At 28.6% G+C, this 25,526-nt stretch overlaps 3 protein-coding genes across 3 annotated transcripts in view; 1 reads left to right on the forward strand and 2 right to left on the reverse strand.

Moving 5' to 3' along the window:
• Nucleotides 1–2,555, reverse strand: part of LOC107455425 (cilia- and flagella-associated protein 44) — a 56,329-nt gene extending 53,774 nt beyond the window's left edge. The window contains exons 1-4 of the mRNA XM_071178386.1: nt 2,433–2,555; nt 1,418–1,533; nt 668–830; nt 441–583 (exon numbers count right to left, since the gene is read on the reverse strand). Of these exons, the coding sequence (XP_071034487.1) occupies nt 441–583; nt 668–830; nt 1,418–1,533; nt 2,433–2,435 (425 nt within the window). The 5' untranslated portion in view covers nt 2,436–2,555. The remainder of the gene's footprint in view (nt 1–440; nt 584–667; nt 831–1,417; nt 1,534–2,432) is intronic.
• A 249-nt stretch (nt 2,556–2,804) lies between these two features.
• Nucleotides 2,805–8,588, forward strand: LOC107455418 (RING finger protein 11). The gene is made up of 3 exons (XM_016072974.3): nt 2,805–3,238; nt 4,144–4,298; nt 6,352–8,588. The coding sequence occupies exons 1-3, from the start codon at nt 3,128–3,130 to the stop codon at nt 6,521–6,523; spliced, it is 438 nt and encodes a 145-aa protein (XP_015928460.1). The 5' UTR covers nt 2,805–3,127; the 3' UTR covers nt 6,524–8,588.
• Nucleotides 8,589–16,594: 8,006 nt separating this feature from the next.
• LOC107455421 (neurotrophin 1) lies at nt 16,595–24,711 on the reverse strand. The gene is made up of 4 exons (XM_016072977.3): nt 24,581–24,711; nt 21,887–22,319; nt 20,233–20,463; nt 16,595–17,384 (listed from the first exon to the last, which is right to left on the reverse strand). Exons 2-4 carry the CDS (start codon nt 22,312–22,314, stop codon nt 17,186–17,188), a joined length of 858 nt encoding a protein of 285 aa, XP_015928463.1. The 5' UTR covers nt 22,315–22,319; nt 24,581–24,711; the 3' UTR covers nt 16,595–17,185.
• Between the last annotated feature and the right edge of the window lie 815 nt (nt 24,712–25,526).

Below are 25,526 nucleotides of genomic sequence, written 5' to 3' on the forward strand. Positions count from 1 at the left end.
TAGCTTATTTCTAATATTTAAGAAATGCCAAATTTTAAATTCTTCTTTTTAGTTCTTGAATTTATTAATAGTTCCAAGCTTTTTTGTTTATTTCTAACAATTAAGAAGTGCAAAATTTTGAATCCTTTGCAAATCAAGCTATAATAATAAAAGTAAGTATCACTATTTTCAATAAGTATATTACAATATTTCTATATGAATGTATATCCTTCTAAAGAATACGTGTATATAGTTGCAAAATCAACAGCAATCATTTACAACATTCATTTATAAAGGCAATTATGTGAAAATAATATATTGTCCGCTATATGCCATAAATTAATGAAAACAGTAGGTTTTTGACGGTTTTTACCACTGTCATGTCAAAAACCAGTTTTTGACGGCAAAAACCCAACCCTGATTGTTACACATTCAATACTTTGACAAAACAAGTAACTTACTCAAATGACAAAAGATGAGTTTTCATAAGGTTGATATCATGTTTTAATGTTTTGCAGACCTCCAAGGAAGGATAATCAAAAATATTTATACATAATTCTTGCCCTTTTTCAGCTGCAGCAAAATAACATTCTGAAGGATGTGCCTTATAAAAAAGTTTAAAAATTAATGATAAATATAAAACTACAGAGCACATAAAAAAATACATTTTTCAAAAGCAAAGACTTACATTTACACTGCTAAATCCAACTCCATTAACAGAAGGTAAGAACATTTTGTTTTGTGTTGTGACATCGAACAAACACAGGCAGTTTCCAGAAATCAATATTAAAATATCCCTATTAAGCATACATATATTGGGTCCAAAGTCACACTGATACCCAAATGAATATCTGTGAATAAAATTTATATTAAATTATTTTGTTATAAAACAAATTATTTTGAATAAAAAAACATATAAATACAAGAAATTATCAAAAAGATTTACCAAAAAAAATCTGTAAATTCTCTCATTTACATAAAATATTTATAAAGTAGAAAGGTAAAGAAAGAAATATATTCTCTAATAATTACACTATATATACAAAAAATAAATAGGTGAAAGATTAAAAAAAAATCGTAAATAGGTAAGCTTGAAAATGAATGATCATCACTATGCCCCATAAACTATTCATCATATAAAATCTGACAAATTGATAGTTTGAGACAGGAAAGGAATTTATATATAAATTTTAAATTTTTTAATTGATTTAGCTTATACAGCATTTATAATGTTTAACATTCTGGTTTTTAAAATCAAATGTGCTGAGAACCGACATGATTTTAATACGCAGTTGACACTGCACTAAAAAACTTTAGTTAAATGCTAAAAAAAAAACTTTAAATTTTTTTAACAAATAATGATAAAATGAATTTAAATCATTTAGTCAAAAGGAAATTTACGAAAATAAATAATATCTTTCAGAACGAAAAATTATACTTTATTGAAAGAGAATTTTCATCAAAACTTGTGAATCTTGATTGCTTCAAAGGAACATCTGGCTTGCAGATAGGTTTAAGTTTTAAATGTTTAAACTCAGGTGATAGACTTTGTTCCTGAAAAATAAAGGAAATATTTTAAAAACATGGTATTTTTCCATAAACTGGGCTAAATGATATTGAACTATTTTTTCTATAATTTTGTTTATTTTTGGGTGATAACGGTAATTAAATAAATAAAAAAAATACTAATGATAATTATTAAAAACAAAATAAAAATTTTGAATCACAAAACAATTTTTAAATTTATCTAATTAAATTTTTCTTATCTTAAGGAAAAAGCTAGGAAATTAAGGGAAAACTTAATTACTTAAACAAGTAGTAGAAATGTTTAACATAAACTAGGTATACCATAAAAAGAAAACTTAAGAATTTTGTTTAGAAAATAATAACACACATTACTCTACTATGTTCAATTTTATATAACTACGTAACTGATAAATAATTATAATTTCCTTAATTTAAATACAAAAATTCTGTACTCATTTCCTTAAACACTAAATAACTTAAAAGTCATTCAAATTTAATAAAACTAAGTGAAAATCTAACATTAACTTATAATTGCCTTCAAATTTACAAAATAAGAAAAATACACACATAAAGCATCACAATAAGCTTATATAGAATACCACTTCAAAAAAAAAATGTATTCCTATCCTGCATTTTGTATAATAAACTAAATTTTTCATAAAACCAAATAGCGCTAAAATGCAGCTTTCATTCACTATGCAAAGTGTATTGCTTCCACCTATTTTATAGATTAATAAAATATTATTTCATATAAACAGAATAATTCCAATATAAAGTCATAGCAACCGATTAAAGTTATAATGTTAACGTTATTGGAAACGCAATGCAGTAAGCCTTCACTAGAGTAATAAGTTTAAAAAATTTGTTTTACTTGTTCATTTTCTTACACCATTACAAATTTTACTTGAATTAAATAACAATAATACCATTATTTTTTCAAACAACGCAACTTCAAATAACTAAAACTAAAATCATAGACAGTGCTAACATGAAATGCAAATATCATGCGATATCCAAGAACGACCAAAACAAAACTTAAAATGTAAATAAACATTAGATTCGAACTCTTTGGAGAAACAGTCACAGTTAATTTTGCAGTCATTATTAAAAATTATTTTCATATTAATTTTTCGCAGGAAATGTGAAAATCTTTTAGCTATAAAGATTATATATCATTAAAAATATACTTATGGATGATTTTGCTAAATGGACAGAATAAAAAATCAACTATTTCATACGAAATTCATTCGATACGTGAGAAGAAGATAAACTTTAATAGGCCTGCAATGTTTACTAGTTTCCTATTGGTTGTTGTATTGCATCTTTGTTGTCTGTCCTCAGCTGTTTTGTGTTGACGATAGTTCCATTGTTGATAAATAATATTTTTCTGCTCTGAAGTATATATACTTCAACAATTGGCATGCTATCTACTTCCCCGAAGTTTTCCATTACAAATGCACCAACTTGAGTGCAAAATTCATTTAAAAGAGCTCAATAAAAATTAGATAGCAATCTCTCCAGACCCATTCCTTTGTTATGATGGTCACATTTAGAGTTTCGTAGTTGTCGGACTACTTTCACTGGTGCTACTGCCCTGATACATTTACTATATCAATTAAAAATGGGGAACTGCTTAAAATCTGTTTCAACTGATGATATTTCTTTGTTAAGAGAAAATCAGAGCGCAAGAGAATCTTCATCTGATCAGCTAGGGCCCCCACCACCGTATCAAGTAATTAATAGATTTAAAAAAATCACTAAAATTAATGTTTTAATAAAGTTTTATGTTTTAAATTTTTTTTTAGTTGGAAATAATTTTAAAGAAGTTAAACTATTTGAATTTTTTAACGTTATTACTTTTATTCATAAATAATTAATTTTATTCATAAATGATTAATTTTATTAGAAATTATTGTTTTGCGTTTCGTACTCATATAAGAGTTATTGCTGTTTTTTCGATCTATACTTATAAACATAATGCTTTTGATTCAGCCTGTTATTGCAATATCATTTATTTTACGAGAATATAATTTTTAAAAAAAATAAAAAAATTTTAAAAGTTCAATTTTCTGTTCTTTAACAAGTATCACTCTCATTAATTTACTTTTATTCTTTTAAGAACTATACTTTTTTTATAACAAATTTCGTTTTAAACAAATTATTAATAACTACTAAACCGAAAAAAAAGCAAATTATCTTTTTCTTTTTTTTTCAGATTTTTGGTCTACCAAGATAAAATTATTAATTCAGTTTTTCTATTAGAATTATAAGATTATTATACGAGATTTAGGAATATATTCTAAAATACAAAAGTTTTGAAAGTATTTTGTTGACAACTTTTTATATATTTATTAATTTTTTCTTCAAAGAAGTGTTCACTTGATTGTTTTTCTTAACTATACTTTTACAATTAGTTTAGTAGGATCAATTAGAGTAAGAATACACTACATACTTCAAAAATAAAAAAATAATTTTAATTTAGTGTTTTCTCTTTTATAGATCAAGTTTCAAATAAAAGCAAAATTATGTTATTGAAAAAAATAATATTTTCATCGAAAATTTGAAAATTTGAAATTTTTTTGCTTGTTTAATTTATTGAAAATTGGCAATTTCTTAAATGTGAGTATATTTCTGTAGGAAACAGTGTCAGTACCTGTATATTATCCATCTCCCAATGTCAGTCGTCCTGCATCACAATTAACTGAAGAAGAGCAAATAAAAATTGCCCAAAGAATTGGATTGATTCAGCACTTACCTGTTGGTAAATATGACGGAAGCAAGAAAAATAGAGAGTATGCAAATTATTAATTTTTATAACATTTTTATATCTATTACTATTTCCATCATTTTTCTTATGGGAACAATTTTTCAAAAATTTTTATCGCCTTTTGGTATATATTAAGTGTTTTTTTATTTTTGTGGAGAAACAATTTTATGAATAATTAACTATTATGGAGAAATTGTTTATTTGCATTGTGAGAAATTGTTCTAAGTACCAGAATTTAATTTCTTATGGTTGCTTTATATTAGGGATGCAAAGCATTCAGTCCAGAGGGTCAAATGCATTCTTGACTGGTCAGTGTGTGACCTTTTGCCTGCCAGCCGATAACTAATTGGATAAAATTACATATCTATCACCTATTTTTTTAAACAATATTCAGTTTATATAATTTGATAAAAATATAGAGAGAGGAAATTCTAATTCAAGATGTCAAAAAGCCTTTTGAATTATTATTTTATTTTTTATAGATTTAGATTTATATAAAAATTAGATATTCAAATAATTTATATAAAGTAAATCAAATAATTTATATAAAGTAAATCATCCCAGCAACAGCCCGCTGTAGACCGGGTGGTCATAGAGGTTACGACTCCATAATTTTGTGACCAATGCCATGATTGTGACAATGTAGTCAGCACTGCACACATTGCTGCCTCTGCTTCCTAGACAAACTGGTACCCATTGATCTGAAATTGGGTGGGCTTTCAGCCTCCACTAGGGATCAAACCCCAGTTCTTCACAACAGCAGTTCAGTCCCTTAACCACTGAGATTCTCCGCTCAAATAATTTATATACAGTTGAAAAATAATATTTTAACAGAAAAAGTTCAAAATCCACTATAATTATGCAAAGTGTGCAAAACTTTATATGTTTTATTAATTTAAAAATATTATACCTTATCTTTTAATTTTAAAGACAAATTTGTATTTAACACCAAAAAATTATTTATAACATATCATTTTAAAAATAATTAAATTGAAAACAAATAATTTGAATTAATCCCAACTTGTCATATTGATACAAATGTATCTAGAGAATCGTTCAATGTTTTCATAGTATGATAATTATTATATACATTTTACTTCAGTTTGAAGATTTAATTGAAGAAAATTACTTTTATCCAATTATTAATCTTACCTAAATACTTCTGTAGTTTCTATCTGCTAGCAATATATAAATCATTAATCAGGTATTTGATATGATCTCTTTTTTGTAACTCTAATATGTTTTAAATTTATTGCAAGTAAATCTTTTTTTATTTATTTATACTGGAAGAGTTTTACAATGTTTAGATTGTGAAGCAGGTTCTGATTACATTTACAAAATTACAACTTTCAAGTTGCAATTTTTCCTTAATTCATTCCACTGTAAGATTTTCAAAACATTTAGTTCATTGTTTTCAAATTACATGATAATTCTTTTATAAATGTTTAAAATAACTATTGATAAAAAAGCAATAACAGAACAGTTTAAAACTGAATTAATAATGTTTTTCAATTCATCATTTTTGGGAATATAAGGGTTATTCTTATTGAATTTGGTATGACTCCTGTGCTTAAATTAGACCAATCAGATTTTTTTTCCCCGGGGCATTTAAGATAGAGGCGATATAGCATTTACCTTCCATTGAGGTAAGAGTTCCCTTGCAGTCGGGCTAACCGTGGGAGGCTTTCGCGGTCTTCCTCTCCATGTAACGCAAATGCGAGTGAGATCCATCAAAAAAATCCTCCACAAAGGCAAAATTTCTCCGAATACTTGATCCAGGAGTTCCCTTGTCTTCTGAATTAGGTTCAAAATTATGACACTGCGGAGTTGAACATTAGTAGTCATAAACCCAAGAAAATAGGGTCAGCTGTTCAATGACGGTTATAAAAATAAAATATAGATAAGAAACCATCCATAAGAGATAAATTTTAGCCCTTTTTTGAAGAAGAAACTAGAAGCACTAGATCAGCAAGATCTTATGCTTCTAGATCCGCAAGATCTAATGTTTGTCTAGTAAAGATCTTGTGTACCTAATAGAGGTCCACAGTTTTGAAATCTTATCCGTTGTTTTGTTTCAGATGTGTCATTTGTATGGGAGAATTCCTCTTTGGGGATCCCATCCGGTTCTTGCCATGCATGCATATCTATCATACTGATTGCATTGACGACTGGCTCATGAGATCTTTTACTTGCCCATCTTGCATGGAACCTGTTGATGCTGCACTTTTGACCACCTACCAAACAAACTGAGTTTGAGGGTATGAGATGCAAGTAGAGGAACTGTTACTTCTACTCCTGATGAAGAAAAAAAAAACTTAATCAGCATGTGGTAACCTCCTAACTATTGTCAAGCTTATTTTAGTCCTGTAGGGTTATTTTCCCTTGAAACAATAACATTACTTAAACTATATGCAAGAGAATAATGTGAAACTTATTTCTCTAAATATTGTACACGAAAATTTTAGAACTTTGAATCAACATTTTTCAAAAAGAAATTGTTAATGCATGATTGGATTTATAGAAGGCTATTTTTTCTAATATTGTTGGATTAGATGTATAGTCGAGTTTTATGTACGGAACACATTTTTGTAAACCTTCCACCACAGTTTGTCCTTAGACTTATCAGAAAACTCTTCATCTAGAGTATGTGCATTGTTTGAAATTGTTTCAATGTTAAAACATTGATTGAAATGTCTAATGCATAACATCTCTAAGTCATGTAAATGGTTTTAAACTTTTATTTTTGTGGATATTTTTTAAATTTCTTACTCAATATCATCAATTAAATATTCATTTTATTTTATAGTTGCATTTAAATAGATTACAATATTTTTCTATGTAGCATTCTGAAATTATCATATTGTGTAAGAGGATTCATGATACTCATATTAAACAAGTAAGAAGTATAGCAATTGGAATTCAAAAAAGCTGTTCATAAGAATTACAACCCAATTTCCTTTTAAGTAGTTATTATTAGTTTTAAATCGTTTTTATTGTTGTTGTTATTAATTTGAATTTTTTTTTCTAAACTTTATTACATTTTAAAGAACATCAGAAATTTTAAAGCTATTAAATCTTTAATTAGTTTTTTTAGCAAGTATATTTCATATATATATTTAGTGAAAATGTAAATTAATACAATTCGTTAAACAATTAATTAAAACAGGAAAGTTTTTCGTTGTTTTATTTCTTTTCTGCATCAAGTGATTTAATTAATAATTATTTAAATTGTACACAAAGTGTTACAATGTTATATGATACCAAAATATATATTTTAATAATATAACATCAAAAATATCTTACTAAAATTAGCAATATTGCTAGCATTTTGTATTTTTTAAACTCTAAATATAGCTTTTGCTAACATAATATTAAGCTTATTTAAAATTTCTAAACATTCATTACTTTAAAATGGTTGCATTTTTGTTTTTATTGTTAAAAATCTCATTAAAAAGCATGACAAATTATCTTATTTTTGCTTTATGTTAACCCTCTGAGCGCTAGTGCCTGTTTTTTTTCGAAATTTAAGCTGGTGACATACCTGCATCAATAAATAGATTTTCCCCGTGTTTTTCAATGGAAATCTTGTATAACAGAGGAGTTTTGCCACAGTTTTACCCAATGTCTGTAGGCTTAAAGGATTAATGATTTTAAAAAAACAGGTTTAAATTATGACTTTAATCATCAATATTTTGATCAATAATACTTTAATTTCATAAAAGTCTTTATTTTTGACACGTTGTATACTAGGGATATTTACAAACAACAGATTTAATTTGATTGTTAACTTTAAAAAAAAAACTTTAAAAATAGTACTTTTAACTTAACAAATAAAACAATTTTTGAAAAAATAATGACCTTGTAGTATAAGCACGATTATTTAATATAATGATTTTTTTTGCAAAGAGTTTTAATGATTTGAAGTTAAAATAGTTAATAATTAAAAATTTTCGTTATTTTTTTTTAAAGAATTTATTTATATATCTATGTATAAATATTATTCTGTTAGTGATATATTTTTCTAGTTTGTCAAAATGTAAATTCATTATTGATCAAACGTTATTGTAATACACATTTAAGTAAGTAAGTTTTATCTACATTTTTTTAAATTATGGACTTATTAAAGTAGTCCATATTTAATATTTGCTTTTTTTTTAAATTTTAATAATGAAGTAAGATATGTTTTTTAAAATAATATTTCTTATTATAAAGATTTAAATCATTCAGTAAAAGTATATTGCTTTATTTCCTTAATAAGAATGTATTGTATGTGTTTGTAATTGTATGTATTAAAAATGTGTTTTAAAAAGCCCAATCTTGATGCTTTATGAACAGCTTTAGATATAAAAGAATACTGAGTAAAAAATTTGGAAATTATTGTTTTGTTTAATAGCTATATAAAGTCGTAAAAATACTTTGAAAGTTCTAAAGTACTTCCTCTCTAGGATGTCTCTAATGTCAGTTAATTTGTTGATTTTTTTCCCCCCATAGTTGTTTTTTATTTTTTTCCTCTTGCAAGAGTGTAAGCCTTTCTTATTGAAAATTTTAACTAACATACATGAATGATTTAGGACAATGTATGGATACAAAGCATTTTCTTTTCAAATTTATCTAGAGAGCATTTTTGGGGAAACACACTAACATTTTGTTGTGAGCCATAAGAGATCTCTTCTATGTATTGGGCTGTTATCTTGTAGATTTTCTGGAAACACGTGTATCTACCTAAAAACAATGCTTAACTACAGTGTGATGTAAAAATTTCAAATTTGGTAAAAGTACTCTCTACCACTCTATTACCCGAAGCCCTTTATATTTCATGCTTTATGAAATTTAAATTGTTAACTAATTTTTTTCTAAATTAAAATAGGAAAAACGAGTATGTTCACATTAATCAAATATATATATAATTATATATTACGAGCATCTGGGTTACTCAATTGCATCTAATAAAATAGTTTAATTTTTATACAATCTCATCCAGTTTTAGTCTATTAATATTTTTTATTTGGACAATACTTATCCTGTTTCTCGATACCTGGCAAAGCATCAGTGCATAAAAAATGTGTCAGCAATGCATGAGCTAATTATATATTTAACTCTTGCAGACTTTTATATAAATTGCATTGTTGCCAAATTGTTAATTAATTTTAGTGTTTGAATAGATAGTGAAATCTCAAACTAAACTTATTTTTCCGAAGATAAACTTTTTAAAAGTTGTAACAGGCAGATATTTGATAATTTAAGTTTAGTTGTAACTATACTTAAAACTCTTAGCTATAATTTTAAGGCATGGACTTTTGTCTGGTACCAAGATAACTTAAAAATACCATATCTGTTTATGAACTTTAATCTGTGCTTAGAAATAGGGATTCAAATATGCTGTTTTGATTTCTAAAGCAATCGTAAAGTGCTAAATAAATCAGCACTTAAGTATTGTGACCTAAAATGCCTATTTTATAAAATTATACTTATAAACTAGCTGAATACCCTTTTTTGTGTGAGTTGGATGGAAAATGTAAATAATCAATAAGTCGGTATCAATCAACAGTAAAAAATCATGCACAAAACTCAAAGACGTATACCGCAATTAATTAAGCTAAAACATATTCAATTTTTATTTATTATTTATTGCCCCTTTTGGTGTTTTTACGTTATTAGATTAAGCAAAAAATTTTGTTAGAAGTTCATCTCATCAAAATAAAGATTAACTATATTCAATACCATAATTTGAAGCGGATCTATTCAGAAGTGCAGATTAGTATAAAGTAGATACACATATACATAACCTACTTTATTTATGTAAATCCATTTGTTTAAATATGTACTACCTATGTTACCTTTAAAACATAGTATTTCCTTTTATGCTACTGGATTTACAAATTGCTGTTATTAAATAAAAAATAANTCCATCACGTGATTGTAACTCTTTGCTTGCTATCTGTGGCGTGTCTTTTCGGAAGGAATAAAGCGGACTTGGTTCCTCTACCTACTATATCAACTCTATGGCAACATCAGGGAAATATAAAGGCTATTTATTATACACTCTTGTGTACTATTGAGCTATATAATGACATGTATAGGATTAAGGCCTATCAGCAAAATCAATTGTCAATTTAGTATATGAATAATGTTTATTGAAGCTATTTTTCAATTTTAAAATAGTTTGGCAAATTAATGAGTCACTTTTAATATTATTTTTTTTTAAAAGTTCTTATTTTAGTTTTGGTTTCACTATTATCTATGTAATCTTCTTGTAGAATTCGCTTTTTAAAATGTCATATCTGTCAAATTTTTATAAGAAAAATATTAGAGACTTGATTGATGATTATTGATTAGAGACTTGATTGATGAAGGGGGAATGATTGAAGCCTTTCAATCTTAGTCCAGAGGCACTATTACCACTTCTTTAAGAACACTGCAACCATGAATTTCTGATAAACTACGTCTGACTTTCTCAAGTTTGGAGATTTCAGTAAGCTACTGTCATCTTTAAAACATTTATAAAAACTAATAAAACTTCCAATGCTGAATGATTATTAATCTGACATTAATAGAAAACTTATTACTTAAAAACTAAATTAAATGCAATTTATATTTACTTATTTTTACTATCCCAATCAGGGTTCATTGATTTAAATCAGCTTAATTTAAATTCGTTTATAAAAAAAGATATTGATTCAAAGAAAAAAAAATTATAGAAAACACTGATTTAAAAATCTACAAAGCATTATAATGTGAAGTAATTTAAATTTTTAAATGGCATTCATTTTAAATTTTAAGAAATTATCTTTCCCTGGAGTACTTTTTTCTTAATAAATAAATTAGTTGAGTTGTTGTATAAAGAAGTATTTTTCAACCTACATTAAAGGTATAAAAAACTATCTTTTTTTTCTTTTTTTTTTTTGTCATTTCAAGTATTAAAAAGTAATAAATGTAAAATTATTGTTATTACTTTTTTTCTTTGGCTTTGTTATTTCGTTTTTCAGTAGTTACTTTGGTTCATTTCTTTTCCATTTTTAATTAATTTGAATCAATCATTATGTATTGCTATTAAACAGTTTTGCTGAATTAATATTATTCGAAATATATTGTATGTATATTTCACTTTTAATTACATTTGTGAAATTCAGCTAACTGTAAACCTAAGTTTTTAAAATCACGAACTTTAATCAAAATTGTCCAAAAATAAACTGTATGCATTTTTATTTAGGTAGTTAGATTGTTTTTCACTAAGTGTAAAAACAGTAATGCCAGTTTAAGAATTAAATTAACTTTCACTGCAGAATTAAGTAATATTTCCTGTTAGTCAGCAAGATTTAACTTCCTAGTTTATTTTCTGATAAGGAAAAAAAAAATTGTCATAGTCTTCATTAAATTTAATATTCCAATAATTGTAAAATCAGATACTACATTTGAAAACAGATTTATTTTGGAAAATTAGTTGCAACCATCCCCAAGTATTTAAACTACCAAATTTATACAAGTAAGACAATTTAGGTAATTTGTTCTACTCATTGGACAGCAGGAATCATTCTCTTCTATCCAAGAAATCTCTTGGTTGTTAGGTGAAAACTGTCTGATCCATTTTGTAAGAGAGATTCTATCAAATTCCCTTTGTTGCTGAGCACAAATGAATTGAGTTTGATAAATGGTATATATTCTCCTATTGTTATTAAGGAAGGAATACAGTACAGAACCCGTTATTCGGAAATCAGAAAACCGGAAAACCAAAAAACCGGAACGAAATTCGATGAATTTTCCCGCAATTTTTTTTTTTAAAAAAAAAAATTTTCCTCATCAGATTTTAGGATTTTTCTTTCTTTTTTGAAAGATGTTTACCTTACCATCATTTCAGAAATAATCATTAGTGTATTACCTCATCGTTTTTTCTTATTTTTAAGATTATTTATAAATATATTTCTTTTTTAGTTGGGTTTAACGGTTTTTTAGTTATCCGGAATAGCGATAGTCCCGATCATTCCGGATAATCGGTTCTCTACTGTATTTGGAACTCGGAAATTTTCCCTGAATATTGTTGAGTGATCTAAGTCAAATTCTAATAAGATAAAAAGAGTCTCCATTTTAGAGAAATCTACTTTGTGAATGTTATTACTACAGTGAAGACTACGAGAAATATTGAAAAAAAAACAGTTGCTTTGTGATGCATTGGATTCTCATTTACCAAAATTGATATGAAGAGCTTATTAAGGAACAATAACAAGCCACATTTAAAAAAAAAAATTCTCTTAGTGTATATATACTGATTTTTATAAAATTGAAAATTTCTAGGAGGCATCCTGTTATAGAATGTAAACTAGCATTACTGTTCTTTGGTTTTGTGTTAAAATGTTGTTTTCGCCATACATAATTTTTTTTAAAAATTTTGTCATGGAAGGATTTGCAAATCCTTGTATGTTTATATATGTATTCATACGTACCCCCAAAGCCAGCAATTATACTGAATTATAAAACAAAAAAGTATGCACCTGATTTTACAGATTTTTTTTTAATTTAAATACTCTGTGGCTTGTTACTTTTTATTGTTTCATAATAAGCCTATTATATACAAGGTGTTTTGTAATTATCACTCTTAATATATATCATTAGAATCCTTGTCAAAAGAACGCATGTTTTGCAATTAAATATTGGTCGTAAGAAGAAGTAAAAACACTATTGAACTATAATGAATCAAAGCTAAGGGAATCTAATTGAAAACAGCAAAATTTCTTTTATTGCCTAGTAAACAGTAAGGAGTAGAAAGACTGTCTTTAGAAAAGCCTGTTAACTTGATCAAGAAATTAAACAGGTCTTGGTGTTTTTAATGCCATTTTTAACTTGAATAATTCCACAGATTTTGATACTGTTTTTATTTTTCTTGGCAAAATTGTTAATTTGAAAGTAATTTAATTTTTGTAAAGGGTTCTGAAAATGTATTTTAGGGGGAGGGTAATTACAAAACACGTTGAATTGTATGCTTTCAACCGTTCTTTTGAAAATTTAAGTGAAGCATTTTGAAAAAGAATAACACTTGTTTGGTGTTTTCTAAATTATGAGTGATATTTCTATGTCATAGATTGTATGCTAACTAAATTATGTTTTATGTCTGCGTTGTCAATTTGCATTTTTTAAAGTCATGAAAAAGAAAAGTGAAAATCATATTAATTTCACTTTGAATTAATGTGTTATTTTGTTCATGGCTATATTTATAATTATTATGCAGCGTTTTGCTTGCCCAAGTGATATTTAAATAAAAATGTTTAAAATTCCTTTTGTATTGTTTTTTTTCCACGCAACTTTTTAGTGGGTTTCAATATTATACATTGCATTTGTTGTTATGCATAGCATTAAATATTTATTTGAAAAAATTGACATATTTCCATTACCACAGTAAAATTTGTTTTGGTGGTGGTGACCATGGTTTTGGTGTTGTACTTAATGACAGAAAAACATTTTCATTGTCTCATCAAATTATTTGATAATTTTAGTATATGGAGTCAAACTCCGCTATAATGAACATGGGTTATAGCAGGGGTTGCCAAACTTTTTTGATCATCGACCCCTACTTAATTTTTCGAAATCTCCATCGGCCCCCATAAAAGTAATTTTCGGTTAATTAAAATAAAACTCTATTAAATACTGTGTTTGTACATTTATTTTATGATTTTGAACATTAATTAAAGTNTAGTTTCTTTTTCTGAAATTGCTAATTCTATTTTATAAACAAAAATTACTTTATTGTAGTGAATGTCAATGTTTCAGAAGGAATGACGCTCATCAATTAAATTTACGAGGAAAATAAAGTTTGCTACTTGAAAAATAGCTTTAAAGTAGAAAAAAATGAGTTAAATAGTAATTAATCTTTATTTTCGTGAATGTCTGAATTACAGAAGAAGCAAAGTACTTTCTTAGCTCCCTCGTTTTTATTTAAGAGGAAAATAAAATTTTCTACTTGGAAAATATCTTTAAATTTGCTTTTCCTTAAAAAAAAAAATTTAAGCAGATTTCTTTTTTTTATTTGGAGGAAAAGTTTTCTATTTGAAAAATAACTTAAACGTTGAAAAAAATAGCTTTTTTTTCTTTCTGAATGTACTAATTCTACTAAAACTTACTTTTGAGAATGTCTAAATTTCAGAAGGGGTTAAGCACTTCTTTACAATTTTGAAACAAAATAACGTTTTCTACCCTCAAAAAATAGAGTGAAAATAAAGATATTTTTTCACTTTACTTCCCCAAATTTCAAAAGGCACCTTATTTGCCCATTCAAGTTAATTGCAGAACAACATAAAGTTTCTTATTAAGGGTATAGCTTCAAAAATGCTTTTCTGTGAAGCGTTTTTGCTCTTTTGAGGAAGGGAAATAATTCTCGGTAAGAGTCTTTCACCCCATGTTAAAGTCGATTGTAACTACGAAAAAGAAGATTTTAGCAAATCTTCACACAATCTCTTTCATATATATATAAACTATTTTGAAAACATGTCGCGTGGTCCCTTCATATGGGGCCCCCTAGACCGTCGGGGCCCCGGGGCGGTGCCCCGACTGTCCCGGCGTAGTTACGGCCCTGGAGTAGTGTGCAACAATACCAATGCACACTGTTGACTGTGAAAGGGGCTTTAGCTGCCTTAATTTGATTAAAACTAATATTCGAAACAGGTTGTTAATCAACCATGTAAACAATTTGTTAATGATTAATATTGAGGGCCTCAAGAAGCATTTGTAAAATGGGCAAACATGAAAGAAAGGAAGATTGTTAATTATAAACCAAAATGTTTTGATAAATAATAAATGTGTTTTTTTGTTTTGTTATAGGTATTCTTTTTGATATTCTTGTACATTTTAAGCTATTCTTTGTCAGATAACTTACAGTACTTGTNCATTTTTTGTTACTACGTATTATTTTTCAGTCATTTTTGTATTCCATTTTATTGGTCATTTATTTAAATAATGTGTAATAAAAGGGGGGAGTTTGAAACCATTAGTTAAAAATTGTTTGCAGAATGGATATAGAGAAAAGTCCTAGTTATAGTGAACCGAAATTTCGGTCCCTTGAAGGTTCATTATAGCAGGATTTGACTGTATATCATTAGTGTTCTAAGCGACAATTTGAAATGACAATAGCTGCGTTCTGCTTAGGAATCAAGAATTTATTCACTAAATTTCAATGTTTGTCAACGGATGCTGCTTATTAGAGCTAAAATATAATTCTTTTGCATAGTAGACAATTCTAAATAATTTTTTTAGAATATTCGTTCATTTTCTTCTCAGACTGTACTAGTATTTTGTTTCTACAAATAGTGAGCATATTGACCTGAGCGCAAGCTACCTATTCACAAACTTGTAACTAACTTTGAAACTATAGGAGAATAAGTGTCAAACTTTTTAAACAGAATATGACAAACAGCTAATTTTTATGTCCTTCTATTTTGGTTATTCCTTGTAGCAACAGATAGCTTATTATTATTCTTGTAATCTTATTGCAAAGTTTTATTTGATAAATAGTTTATCGGCTATTATAATGCTACTAAAACTGGTATGAAGCTTTTCTCCTTTTCGCATAGCACTATAGAATGTGAGAACAAATAATATTCAAAGAGTTTTACAACTTTATCTAGTGGTATATGAAGCACGCTTTTAAACTGTTTTCTCACTAACTGAACCTTAAAATTCAAGAAGTCCTCATTGTTTCCGAATCTACCCTCTAATTTAGGAATATTTTTGTTTAATTAAAAAAACTGTTTTCATTTATTGGAATAATTTGAAATGAAATTCACTAATATTTTGAATTCAGAGTAATTCTTTTTTAGTTTGAGAAATTTTAAATTCTGTATTTTTTTTTCCTGCCTTGAAACTCTGTATATGAAAACAATGGTACATAATTTTTTTTTCAACGTGTTGAGTAATCATAATTTTTGTAATTTCTCTTATTTCGTGCTTAAATAATTTTAACCACAATTTTAGCAATTTCACTGTTTCCATATTTTTCTTGTTTAAATAAATTTTAATAGACCCTCAGTAGACAGTGGTAAAGTGATTGTAAAGTACCGGGGTTCTATCCCAGATTGCGGTTTGAATCACATCTAACTGCCGATCGATCAGTACCCGCATGTCTTAAAAGTAAAGACGGACGGTGCGCAGTGCTCTCCACTTTGCCGAAATCGTGTTGTTGATCAGAAACAGTAAAACTTTTATGCACATTGCCCTTCTAGACCACAACAAGGTGTTGTAGGAACGTTTAGATTTTTTTTTTAGTAATTAAAACCAATGTATACCATTATATTTTAAATTCAAATAATAACATATAACAATTATATTTTAAAATCTAACTTGAGATTTCATAAACTTTTTTTATTTAAAAGTAAAATACAACAATCTAAGAGCCTGCTCTTCCTAATCTAATTATTTTACATAAATATTACATGCTGTTAGCTAATTCGGTTATAAAATAAATTAAATAAACATAAAACTGCTATATTTTAATACATTTACTTAAAATATATTGTCTTAAAAACGGACAATATGAAGGCTGTGCCGTAATGACCATCTTTAATATATATTTTTAGAATCTTTCTCAATAATAAAGTCCAAAAAGTATGCAGATTAGGAATCACAAAATATTTAAGCTATGAAAAAAAAACTATCTAAGTTTGTCGATTCACTATTGAGGAAGGAAGGATCAAAACCAGCTTACCGTATGAAACTAACAATCACTTTTCACCTTTTCTTAGTTTCACCTGAAATTTTTTAATTTAGCCTTCCTCAGTAGTGATTCGTCAAGTTTTGATGACATTTTTATCCTATAGCTTTACATTAAATTGCAACTCCAAACGTGCATATTTCTTTGACTTCATTTTTTACTAAGATTCGAGAAATATGTATTAAGGGTGACCGTTAAGAAACACCCTGTTTTTCATATTTTCAATAATCGTCACTGTTTTTATCAAATTTAACTTTGGGCACATAACAAACGCAGCAGGAAGGGAAAAGGAACTTGGAAAGAAATGGTCCTTTGTGTGGATTATATGGATCTATCGCCAATAACGTCTGGGTGTTGTATCTTTGTTGGCAGGTTGCTTGATAACATGGTGGTACAAAGTTGCAGTAGGAATTATCGTATCTATAAAAAAAGAGAATAGCAATCATTATCCCAGTTATAATACTTAATTTTATAATTTTCAAACACAGTTGAACTCGCCTATGACGAACACGAAGGGGTCGCAATGTTCGCTCGTTATAACCGAGTTCTCATTAAAATGTTCGCGAAAAAATCGTAAAAGTTCGTACATGAAAAAGTTGTCACTGAATTAAAAATACAGTTCTTACATAATTTATTACTGTACAGAACAGAAGCAATTAGCTAATTTGCTTGGAATTATATTATTGCATTTTTGTTGTGTTATTGCTTTTTAAATAAGATTTAAGGCCCGAAAGACATTGTCAAAGGAACTCTTACTTTCGAAAAAAGTTTGCAATTTTTCTACTGTGAAACTGTAACGCACTGTAAAACCATTTAGCAATGTTAGGGCAGTTCAAAGGTCCGGAATAGCCTGGTTGGTAGGACGTTGGGCTCATGATCGTGAGAACGGGAGTTCGAATCCTGTCTGAATGCTGATTGGTGCACGTTAAATCTTTCGGGGTCACAATGTCCTCCGAATTACCATAACAAATTAATACCTCTGGGGGTACTGAATTGGAGACTGATTGTTCTCTGATTCGGGTCTTGATGACGATCTGTGAATGGAGTACGAATGAGTCCGCCTTATAAAACGGGCTGTGAGGTGTGTGTGGCTTAAGTCGTATCCTTGGCCATTGACGGCGCCACTGAAAGACAAGAAACGCACTCTCTGCCTTAAAAATTCGCTTGGTTTCACGAAGCAGGATTGCTGGTATTGACCACTGGTAATACTAACATTAACAGGGCAGTTCAGTTGGAAATTCTTTTATAAATATTTTTCATCTGCCTTAGCTTGAAAAAAAGGAGAAAAAAACAGCTTAAATTTCAGCTACAATATCCTCGGGAGTAGGTATCTCGAAAGTGAAAACATTTTCAACAACACTTGCATAACTTTCAAATTATTCTCTAGTCTACTTCTTCTTTTTCGGCCACAAAATATTGATCGTTATAACCGAAGTTAACGTGTTAAAAGCGAGCTATACTGTAATAGGCTAAATATTGTACTAACCAAGTATTTCCAACTTCTTTACTGAATCCGAATTCTCGTTAAATCACAGTTCGTTAAAAAGAGCTCGACCTTGACCTTATTTGGAAAATACACGCGTTACTCTATATCCATAAATCATATTGTTCAGTCTTAAGCGAAACGCCATCTGTTGTAATTGTTTCGAACTAGTCAGTTGCTCTTGAACTCTTGTTTGAGCCAGTCGTGGCTACCATTTCAATAGTGCAATGATTTTGGTTTGATTATTTACAATTGTTAAATAAAGTATTGCTTGTTAAACTTCTAGTATTCAATGAACCAGCGCAATGTGTACAATCTTGTACACATATTACATACTTAAATCACCCACTAGTTGGTGAACTATTGAAGCTAATATAAATATTTATCATCTTAGATATTTTTGTGATAAAAAAACATGTTACAAGCTTATCACCTATTTTCATTCTTTCAGACGCTATTTAGTAACAAGAGCTACGAAATTGTGAAATAAAGATATTCTTTAAGTAACACAATAATTATGTTTTAATTCTCACAACGCATTATGATATACAATGCTTTCAAAAAAATAACGAACAAACGATAACAATAATATCGGGGTCAATAGCAAAAAAGCTTTAAATAAAGAATACGGATGATTACAAACTCTACACTTTCGCTAAAATTGTCGACAACCATAAATATCGAATGAACGTATTGTTGATAAATTTCATTGGAATAAAAAAAATGCTTATCAATGTAAATTAGTTAAACCGGAAAATCGATATTTCATGACGTTGCATTACTATATTGTAACACCAAATACTATCAGAAATCTAAATATTGAAATAGTATAAATGACTTGAATAAAAAAGTGTGTTTGTCACAAAGCTTTCAATACTTGATTTCTATTTTTAACTAAAAGATATCTCGTCTGTAAAATTTTTCACTTTTAATAAGCTTAAATTTAAAAATAGTAATATTTCATTTTATTACCATGGAAGCTTATTAAGGTAGCTGTTTTCTAGCTGTGGAAATATGGAACAAGAGGAAAATGACGCTTCGTTTTTGCAATCATGAGACTGCAGAAAGCGTGATAACGTTTCAGCTTAGAATAAATTCAAATGTCATAATACAAAAAATCCTGAAAATGTGTGATTAGGCAGTTTAATTCACCTTTTTAGAATTCTCAAAAATTATGCCTGTCATGGGTCATAAGTTATTGTTTAAGTGATTAAAAAAAATTGAAATCAGGGCAATAATTATTTGAGCTGGAAATATCAAAGGAAAAGTTAAAATCATAAAAAACAGTTGATTTGTCCAGTGAAATTGAGTATTTTAGGCTTTAAGTTCTATTTCAAGTAAATTTGTTTTCATGGGCTAAGGAAAATTTAGTGTTAAGCCACACTTTTTTCAACGAGGAAATTTTTACTTCAAACTATTCCTTATTATTGTTTCCAGCTTGATAATTTACAATTTTTATTTTGGAATTTCCATTAGATAACAGCACAACACCCAGAAAACACTTTATTGTCTTACTGGATATCGTGGTGTTATCAAAAACGTGAGTTAAAATAAAAATTTGAAACTGTGGCTTATCATCATGTTACCTCAAACTCTTATGTTTACTTTTTCCTTACAAACTTCCAAAAGTGCTGGATCGCGATTTGAAAATATTTTGTTCTTCCTTATATAAATATTAATTTTTTACTTATATGCTGCATATATTTTTTACTTCTTTTAAACAAGGATTCTAAAAACATGCATTAAGAGCAGTTATTACAAAACACCCTGTGAATAATTATTTACCTGCATATAACTTCTGTCACAAACTGCGCATACTGTTCTGTGTTGATAATAACGACCCATCTGCCGTTGTTGTTCTTCGCCCATCCAGGACGAATCATACGGGTAATGGAATCACACACTAGAGCACCGTCTGCATTCTCTGCTATTCGTGGCATTCTTTGTTGTTTTAAATCTCTGAATAATTTTTCCAATGGCCATTTCATGTACTTAATTACTTGGCTCACCACGTCTCTGAAACATTAGAGATTAGAACATTAGTGCATGTGATAAATTATGCTTTCTTTTACCTTTTGGGGAGACAAAATGTAACGTAAGCATGCATGGTCGGGAATTATTTTTAAGCATTCATTTTTTTAAAATACATTTTTTGATACAATATCAAGAAATATTTCATTTTACCTACTACTTCAAAGAAAAACTGCGTCGCACTAAACTATTTAACGCAATAATAGTTTAAGAGATAGGATAATATGTTAGGAATGTTTTGAGGGATAGTAAAAAAGTAAATATTAATTACTATCTTTAGTGTGTTTTCTGCGTCTTTTTTTTTTTTTTTTTTTTTTTTTTTTTTTTTTTTTTAGTGATGCAGCAGAAAAGGTTTCATAAGCTTAAAGGAATTATTTTTAATTATTCATTTAATTTTGGATTTTAAAATATATTTTTCAGATGCAATATAGCAGGAATATATTCCAATTTAAAATGGGAAATATAAAACTTATTTCAAGATCGTGCTTTTCACTAAATATTACAACCCAGCGACAGGAAAAAAAAAAAAAAAAAAAAAAAAAAAAAAAAANAAAAAAAAAAAAAAAAAAGATTCAATAATGTACTTACATTTTAGCGATTTATATCAATAATTGTAGCATTTCATTCGTATTAAAGTTATAGTTTACGAATTGCGAATAAAATTATACTTTGGTGTAGTCAACTTATCTTGGAAGTGTGCCAGAGAAATAAATTTTAATTAAACAATTATGAATTTTTCATTTTTAAAAGTAAATATCATACTTCTCTTTACTTGATTAAATAATAAATATTTAAAGCCTGATTATGTTCCAATTTCACTGAAAAATGAAAATTAAAAACTCGTGGCGCTTTTAAGAATTTACAAAAATTCAGACATGGATTCAATATTGTACACACGTCTTTATGATATGTGACAATATTTTCAAAATTGACAATAATATTTTAATATACTTATGCTATTTGTATTACTATTTATTTTGCTATTTATATTGCTATTTTTATTGCTATTTATATTACTGATATACTTATGCTATTTGGGTTTAATATAATATTGCGTGATGTAATATCATTTTAAGCTATCATGATTTACAACAATTAGAATAAGTTTCGCGAACTGTTGCATTTTAGTACATCTCAAAAATGCTTTTTAAAAAAATTATTGTCCTAATTAAAAAATAAGGAAACTATCTTCGTTGATCAGCGAATTTAAACTTCTTGTTTGAAGACATTTATAACCTCGCCATTTTCTTTTTAAACAAATAAATTCTAAAAATTTGACTCCAAATGATCTACTACTTTACTCAATAACCTAATATATAATGAATCATTTTAGAACTTGAATTATATTTAAATTCGCTGATCAGCGGAGATAGTTCCTCTTGTAGATGAACTTCTGACTACCACTTACACGGGATAATCTTCTTTGTAGCTGCAATAATATCGACCATACTGTGCACAGCCAGGTGGTTTCTTAGATCCAGCTGGTTCTTTCATTTCCTCCTCTGGTCCTTTTTGCCATTCTTTTGTTGTCTCTGTCTCCTGTCTTTTGGTATTGGGATATTTCATGGGTGGCGGGAGTGCCGTTACTTGCGATACCCAATTAGCCATTCTCATTAACTTCTCTTCATTCAAAGCTTCTTCGGCAGGTTTGTCCAGAAAAATCCAAGTTGCCTTCATCTTCGATTCTTCCATGCCATTTGATTGGTTAAAAAATGGCTGCTGGTGGTTGACAGAAGAAGGAAAACGTTGTTGTTTATTTTCGATGTCTGCCACTATCCGTGAACATATATTAATAATGAAAAGAACTGAAATCAGACGGCCTAGCTGCTCCAGCATAGCCTCTAGAAAAAAAGAAGAAAAAATTTACATTTTCATTCATTTATTTAGTTTTTTTTCATTTAATTTGATTTTTTTAGTTTTCTCTAATTTTTCCGATCATTACAAAATGTCAATATTGTTTTTTTTTTTTTCTTATAATCTGAGGAATACGTAGCCAAAAATTAGAAATTTCTTATCTTAATAAGTAAGTCTTATTTAGTATGAACATGATTTTTCGCAGCTCTTTCGCCAACGAAAATATCGTTTTGCGCCATTTTCAAAATAAACGTAGAAGACGATGGCTAAACATAGGCTAAACTTGATCTAATTGTCATGAATAGTTGCGTACTAACTTACATTAGCTATAAAACTAGCATATTATTCTCAAAAAAAGCATCATTTCATGCGACGATAGCTAATTATTCCGAAAAACGAAAAAACACGATTTGATAAAGAACACGATTCAAACACCTTAACTTATTAAGAAATGTTTTCAACACATTTCACAAGTCAGCTGCTAGCTAGATCTTTGAAATTCGCTCTTTGTGATGTTGTTGTTGTTGTTGTAGTTAATTTACGTCGCACGAGAGCTGCACAATGGGCTATTGGCGACAATCTGGGAAACATCCCTCAGGATGATCCGAAGACATGACATCACAATTTTGATCCTCTGCAGAGGGGATGGCACCTCCACGTCGATAGCCAGACGACCTACACGTGAAATCGAGCACTTTACGGTAGAACAGTTTAACGATCACCAATACCACACACCCTCGGTCCCTACGCAGACTAATCATCTTTGTGATATTAATTTCATACGACTAGCACTAACTCAATCTGCACAAAAAATAAAAACATGAAAACTTCGCACTACTTTACTTTATTAAACCCAAAGTACTTTTGATAAACGAATACAAAACTCTAAGCGTGGGGGGAAAATGTCTCTATTCCTTTGTTCAAATATTGCTTACAGTTATAAGATAATTTGAGGTTTGTGCAGTTTTCATCTACGTAATTCAAATGCGAAATTGTTTTTTCCCCAAAATGTCCTTTACACAGATGCATTTTTTTGACAAGCTGCATTAGCTTGACTTGTCATTAAGATATATATACAATATAATATACAGTAGAACAACGTATAATAGCATACATAATAACATTATTTCTCCCAATGCTTAATCCAGGAGATTCCTTGTCTTTTGGATTGGGCTCAAAATTACAAGGCGATGGAGTTGAACATACATAGTCGTAAGCCAAAAATAGGGTCGACTGTTCAACGACGGTTATAAAATTGTCGGTAAGCGCCGCGGTGGTTCAGGCGACAGCGCATTCGCCTCCCAATGAGGTGAACCAGGTTCGAATTCCAGCTGTGGCTGGTTGATGCGAATTTTGCTCCCTGCTCGAACCGACCACAGTGTTGACGTAAAAATATCATCAATGGTTGACGGATCATGGGTCACAAACCCTGTGTTGTCGGGCTAACCAAGGTAGAGTTTCGTGGTTTTCCTCTCCATGCAACGCGAATAAGGATTAGTTCCGTCAAAAAGTCCTCCAATAAAGCTAGTTTGTTCCAATACTTAATCCAGGAGTTCCCTTGTCGCCTGGGTTGGGTTTACGGAGTTGAACATTGATAGTTGTCAATTCAAAATTGGGTCAGTTGTTCAACGACGGTTATAAAATAAAATCGTCGAAAAACGGTCAAAGTAACGATGGGCTATAAAATGGTGTTATGAATTCTAAAATGATTGAAACTTCTATTTTCATCTTAAACGGAATTCCAGTTTAAATTTGAGTGCTCTAACTAATCAGAAAGTCATCGAAACTTAATTATAAATTATATTTGGTGATAGTATAATGATAAAGTTATGCTTGCAGCTGTGATAAAACAATTGAAACCATAACCACAAACACAGAAAAGACTTATTAAACACGCGAGAAAAAGATTGTTGCATCGTTTCAATACTATGAGAAAGTACAGGTACGATTGGTACATTACAGTATAGATAGATATTTATTTTAGTTTATTTGATACTGTAATACAAAATATACCTTGTTCTTCAGCTATATAATACATGATTCAGCCGAGGAAAGCATATTACGCCATAGATCAGTACTAATAAAATATAGCATTCATGATCAAAATTAGAAAGTACGTACAGTTAGATACATAAAATTAAAAATTATGACTAAAAATTAATAAATATTTTAACTAAATTAGTAAATACTGTATCCAAGATTAAAATTACAAAAATTTAGTCATAGAAAGTTTAACATTTCAACTTACAGCTTGCTCAACGACGTTGATTCCTTTTTAGAAGCAATTTAGGATGCACTCGAGCTGTTAACGCGATCTTGTGTCCACTCTGTAAATTTCCGTTTGTCCCCAAAAAATGAATGGATGCAGATATTGATCGCATCGTTGCATGTCCACTTCTAAAAACGGAATAAGTAAGGTGATCTTTATAATTATTCGTAAACAATTTTTTTTTTATTATTTTTTTGTTTGTCATCTTTTGTTTTATTTTAATCGCACGAAGGATCATCTTGGTCGTGCATTCGTTTAATTTTTAACCTTTTAGACGCAATCAATGCCTATTTATATTTGGAATCCATTTTTTTTTTTAAATTCGAGTAAAATATTTTTTTTCCGCATATATTCCCAACTGATTGTCTACATAAAACTGCAATTTGTTTAATCATCAAAAGCCAAAATTCGAAAGTGATGCATGATTAATTAAAATCTGATAAGTTTTTTTAAAAAGTTTTTCTTGTCTCAATAATTTTTGTTTACAAGGTTGAGTTAAAAATTTACAAATTGCAGTGCTAAAAACGTAAAAGACGCACATCCGCTATGCGAACCAATTCTTCAATGATAGTGTGAGAAAAAAGAAGAAAAAAACACCCGGGGTAAAGTAGTAATTTAATTTCAAAACTAATTATTCTGTTTAGATTATAAGTCTCTCAACCCGAGTTGGTGTGCGGAAAGTAAGAGTATAGCGAACTGGTAGAGCTTATTCCAACGAATAAAAAAATGTAACTTAAGCTCTGATGCTCTATCGTTTTAAACCAAAGAATCATGGTGTACCAGTTTCTAATTCTCGCCAAAAAAGATATATTGATATTTCGCTATTTCGGGTGCTTTAACTTTCCATACCGATAAAAAAGAAACCCTCTTCCACTAAGCCTTTCGGTCACTGGCCAATAGATCGTGGTTGAATAATGACAATTTT

This window comes from Parasteatoda tepidariorum, chromosome 3 (assembly GCF_043381705.1).
Source record: "Parasteatoda tepidariorum isolate YZ-2023 chromosome 3, CAS_Ptep_4.0, whole genome shotgun sequence".
NCBI classification, from domain to species: domain Eukaryota; kingdom Metazoa; phylum Arthropoda; class Arachnida; order Araneae; family Theridiidae; genus Parasteatoda; species Parasteatoda tepidariorum.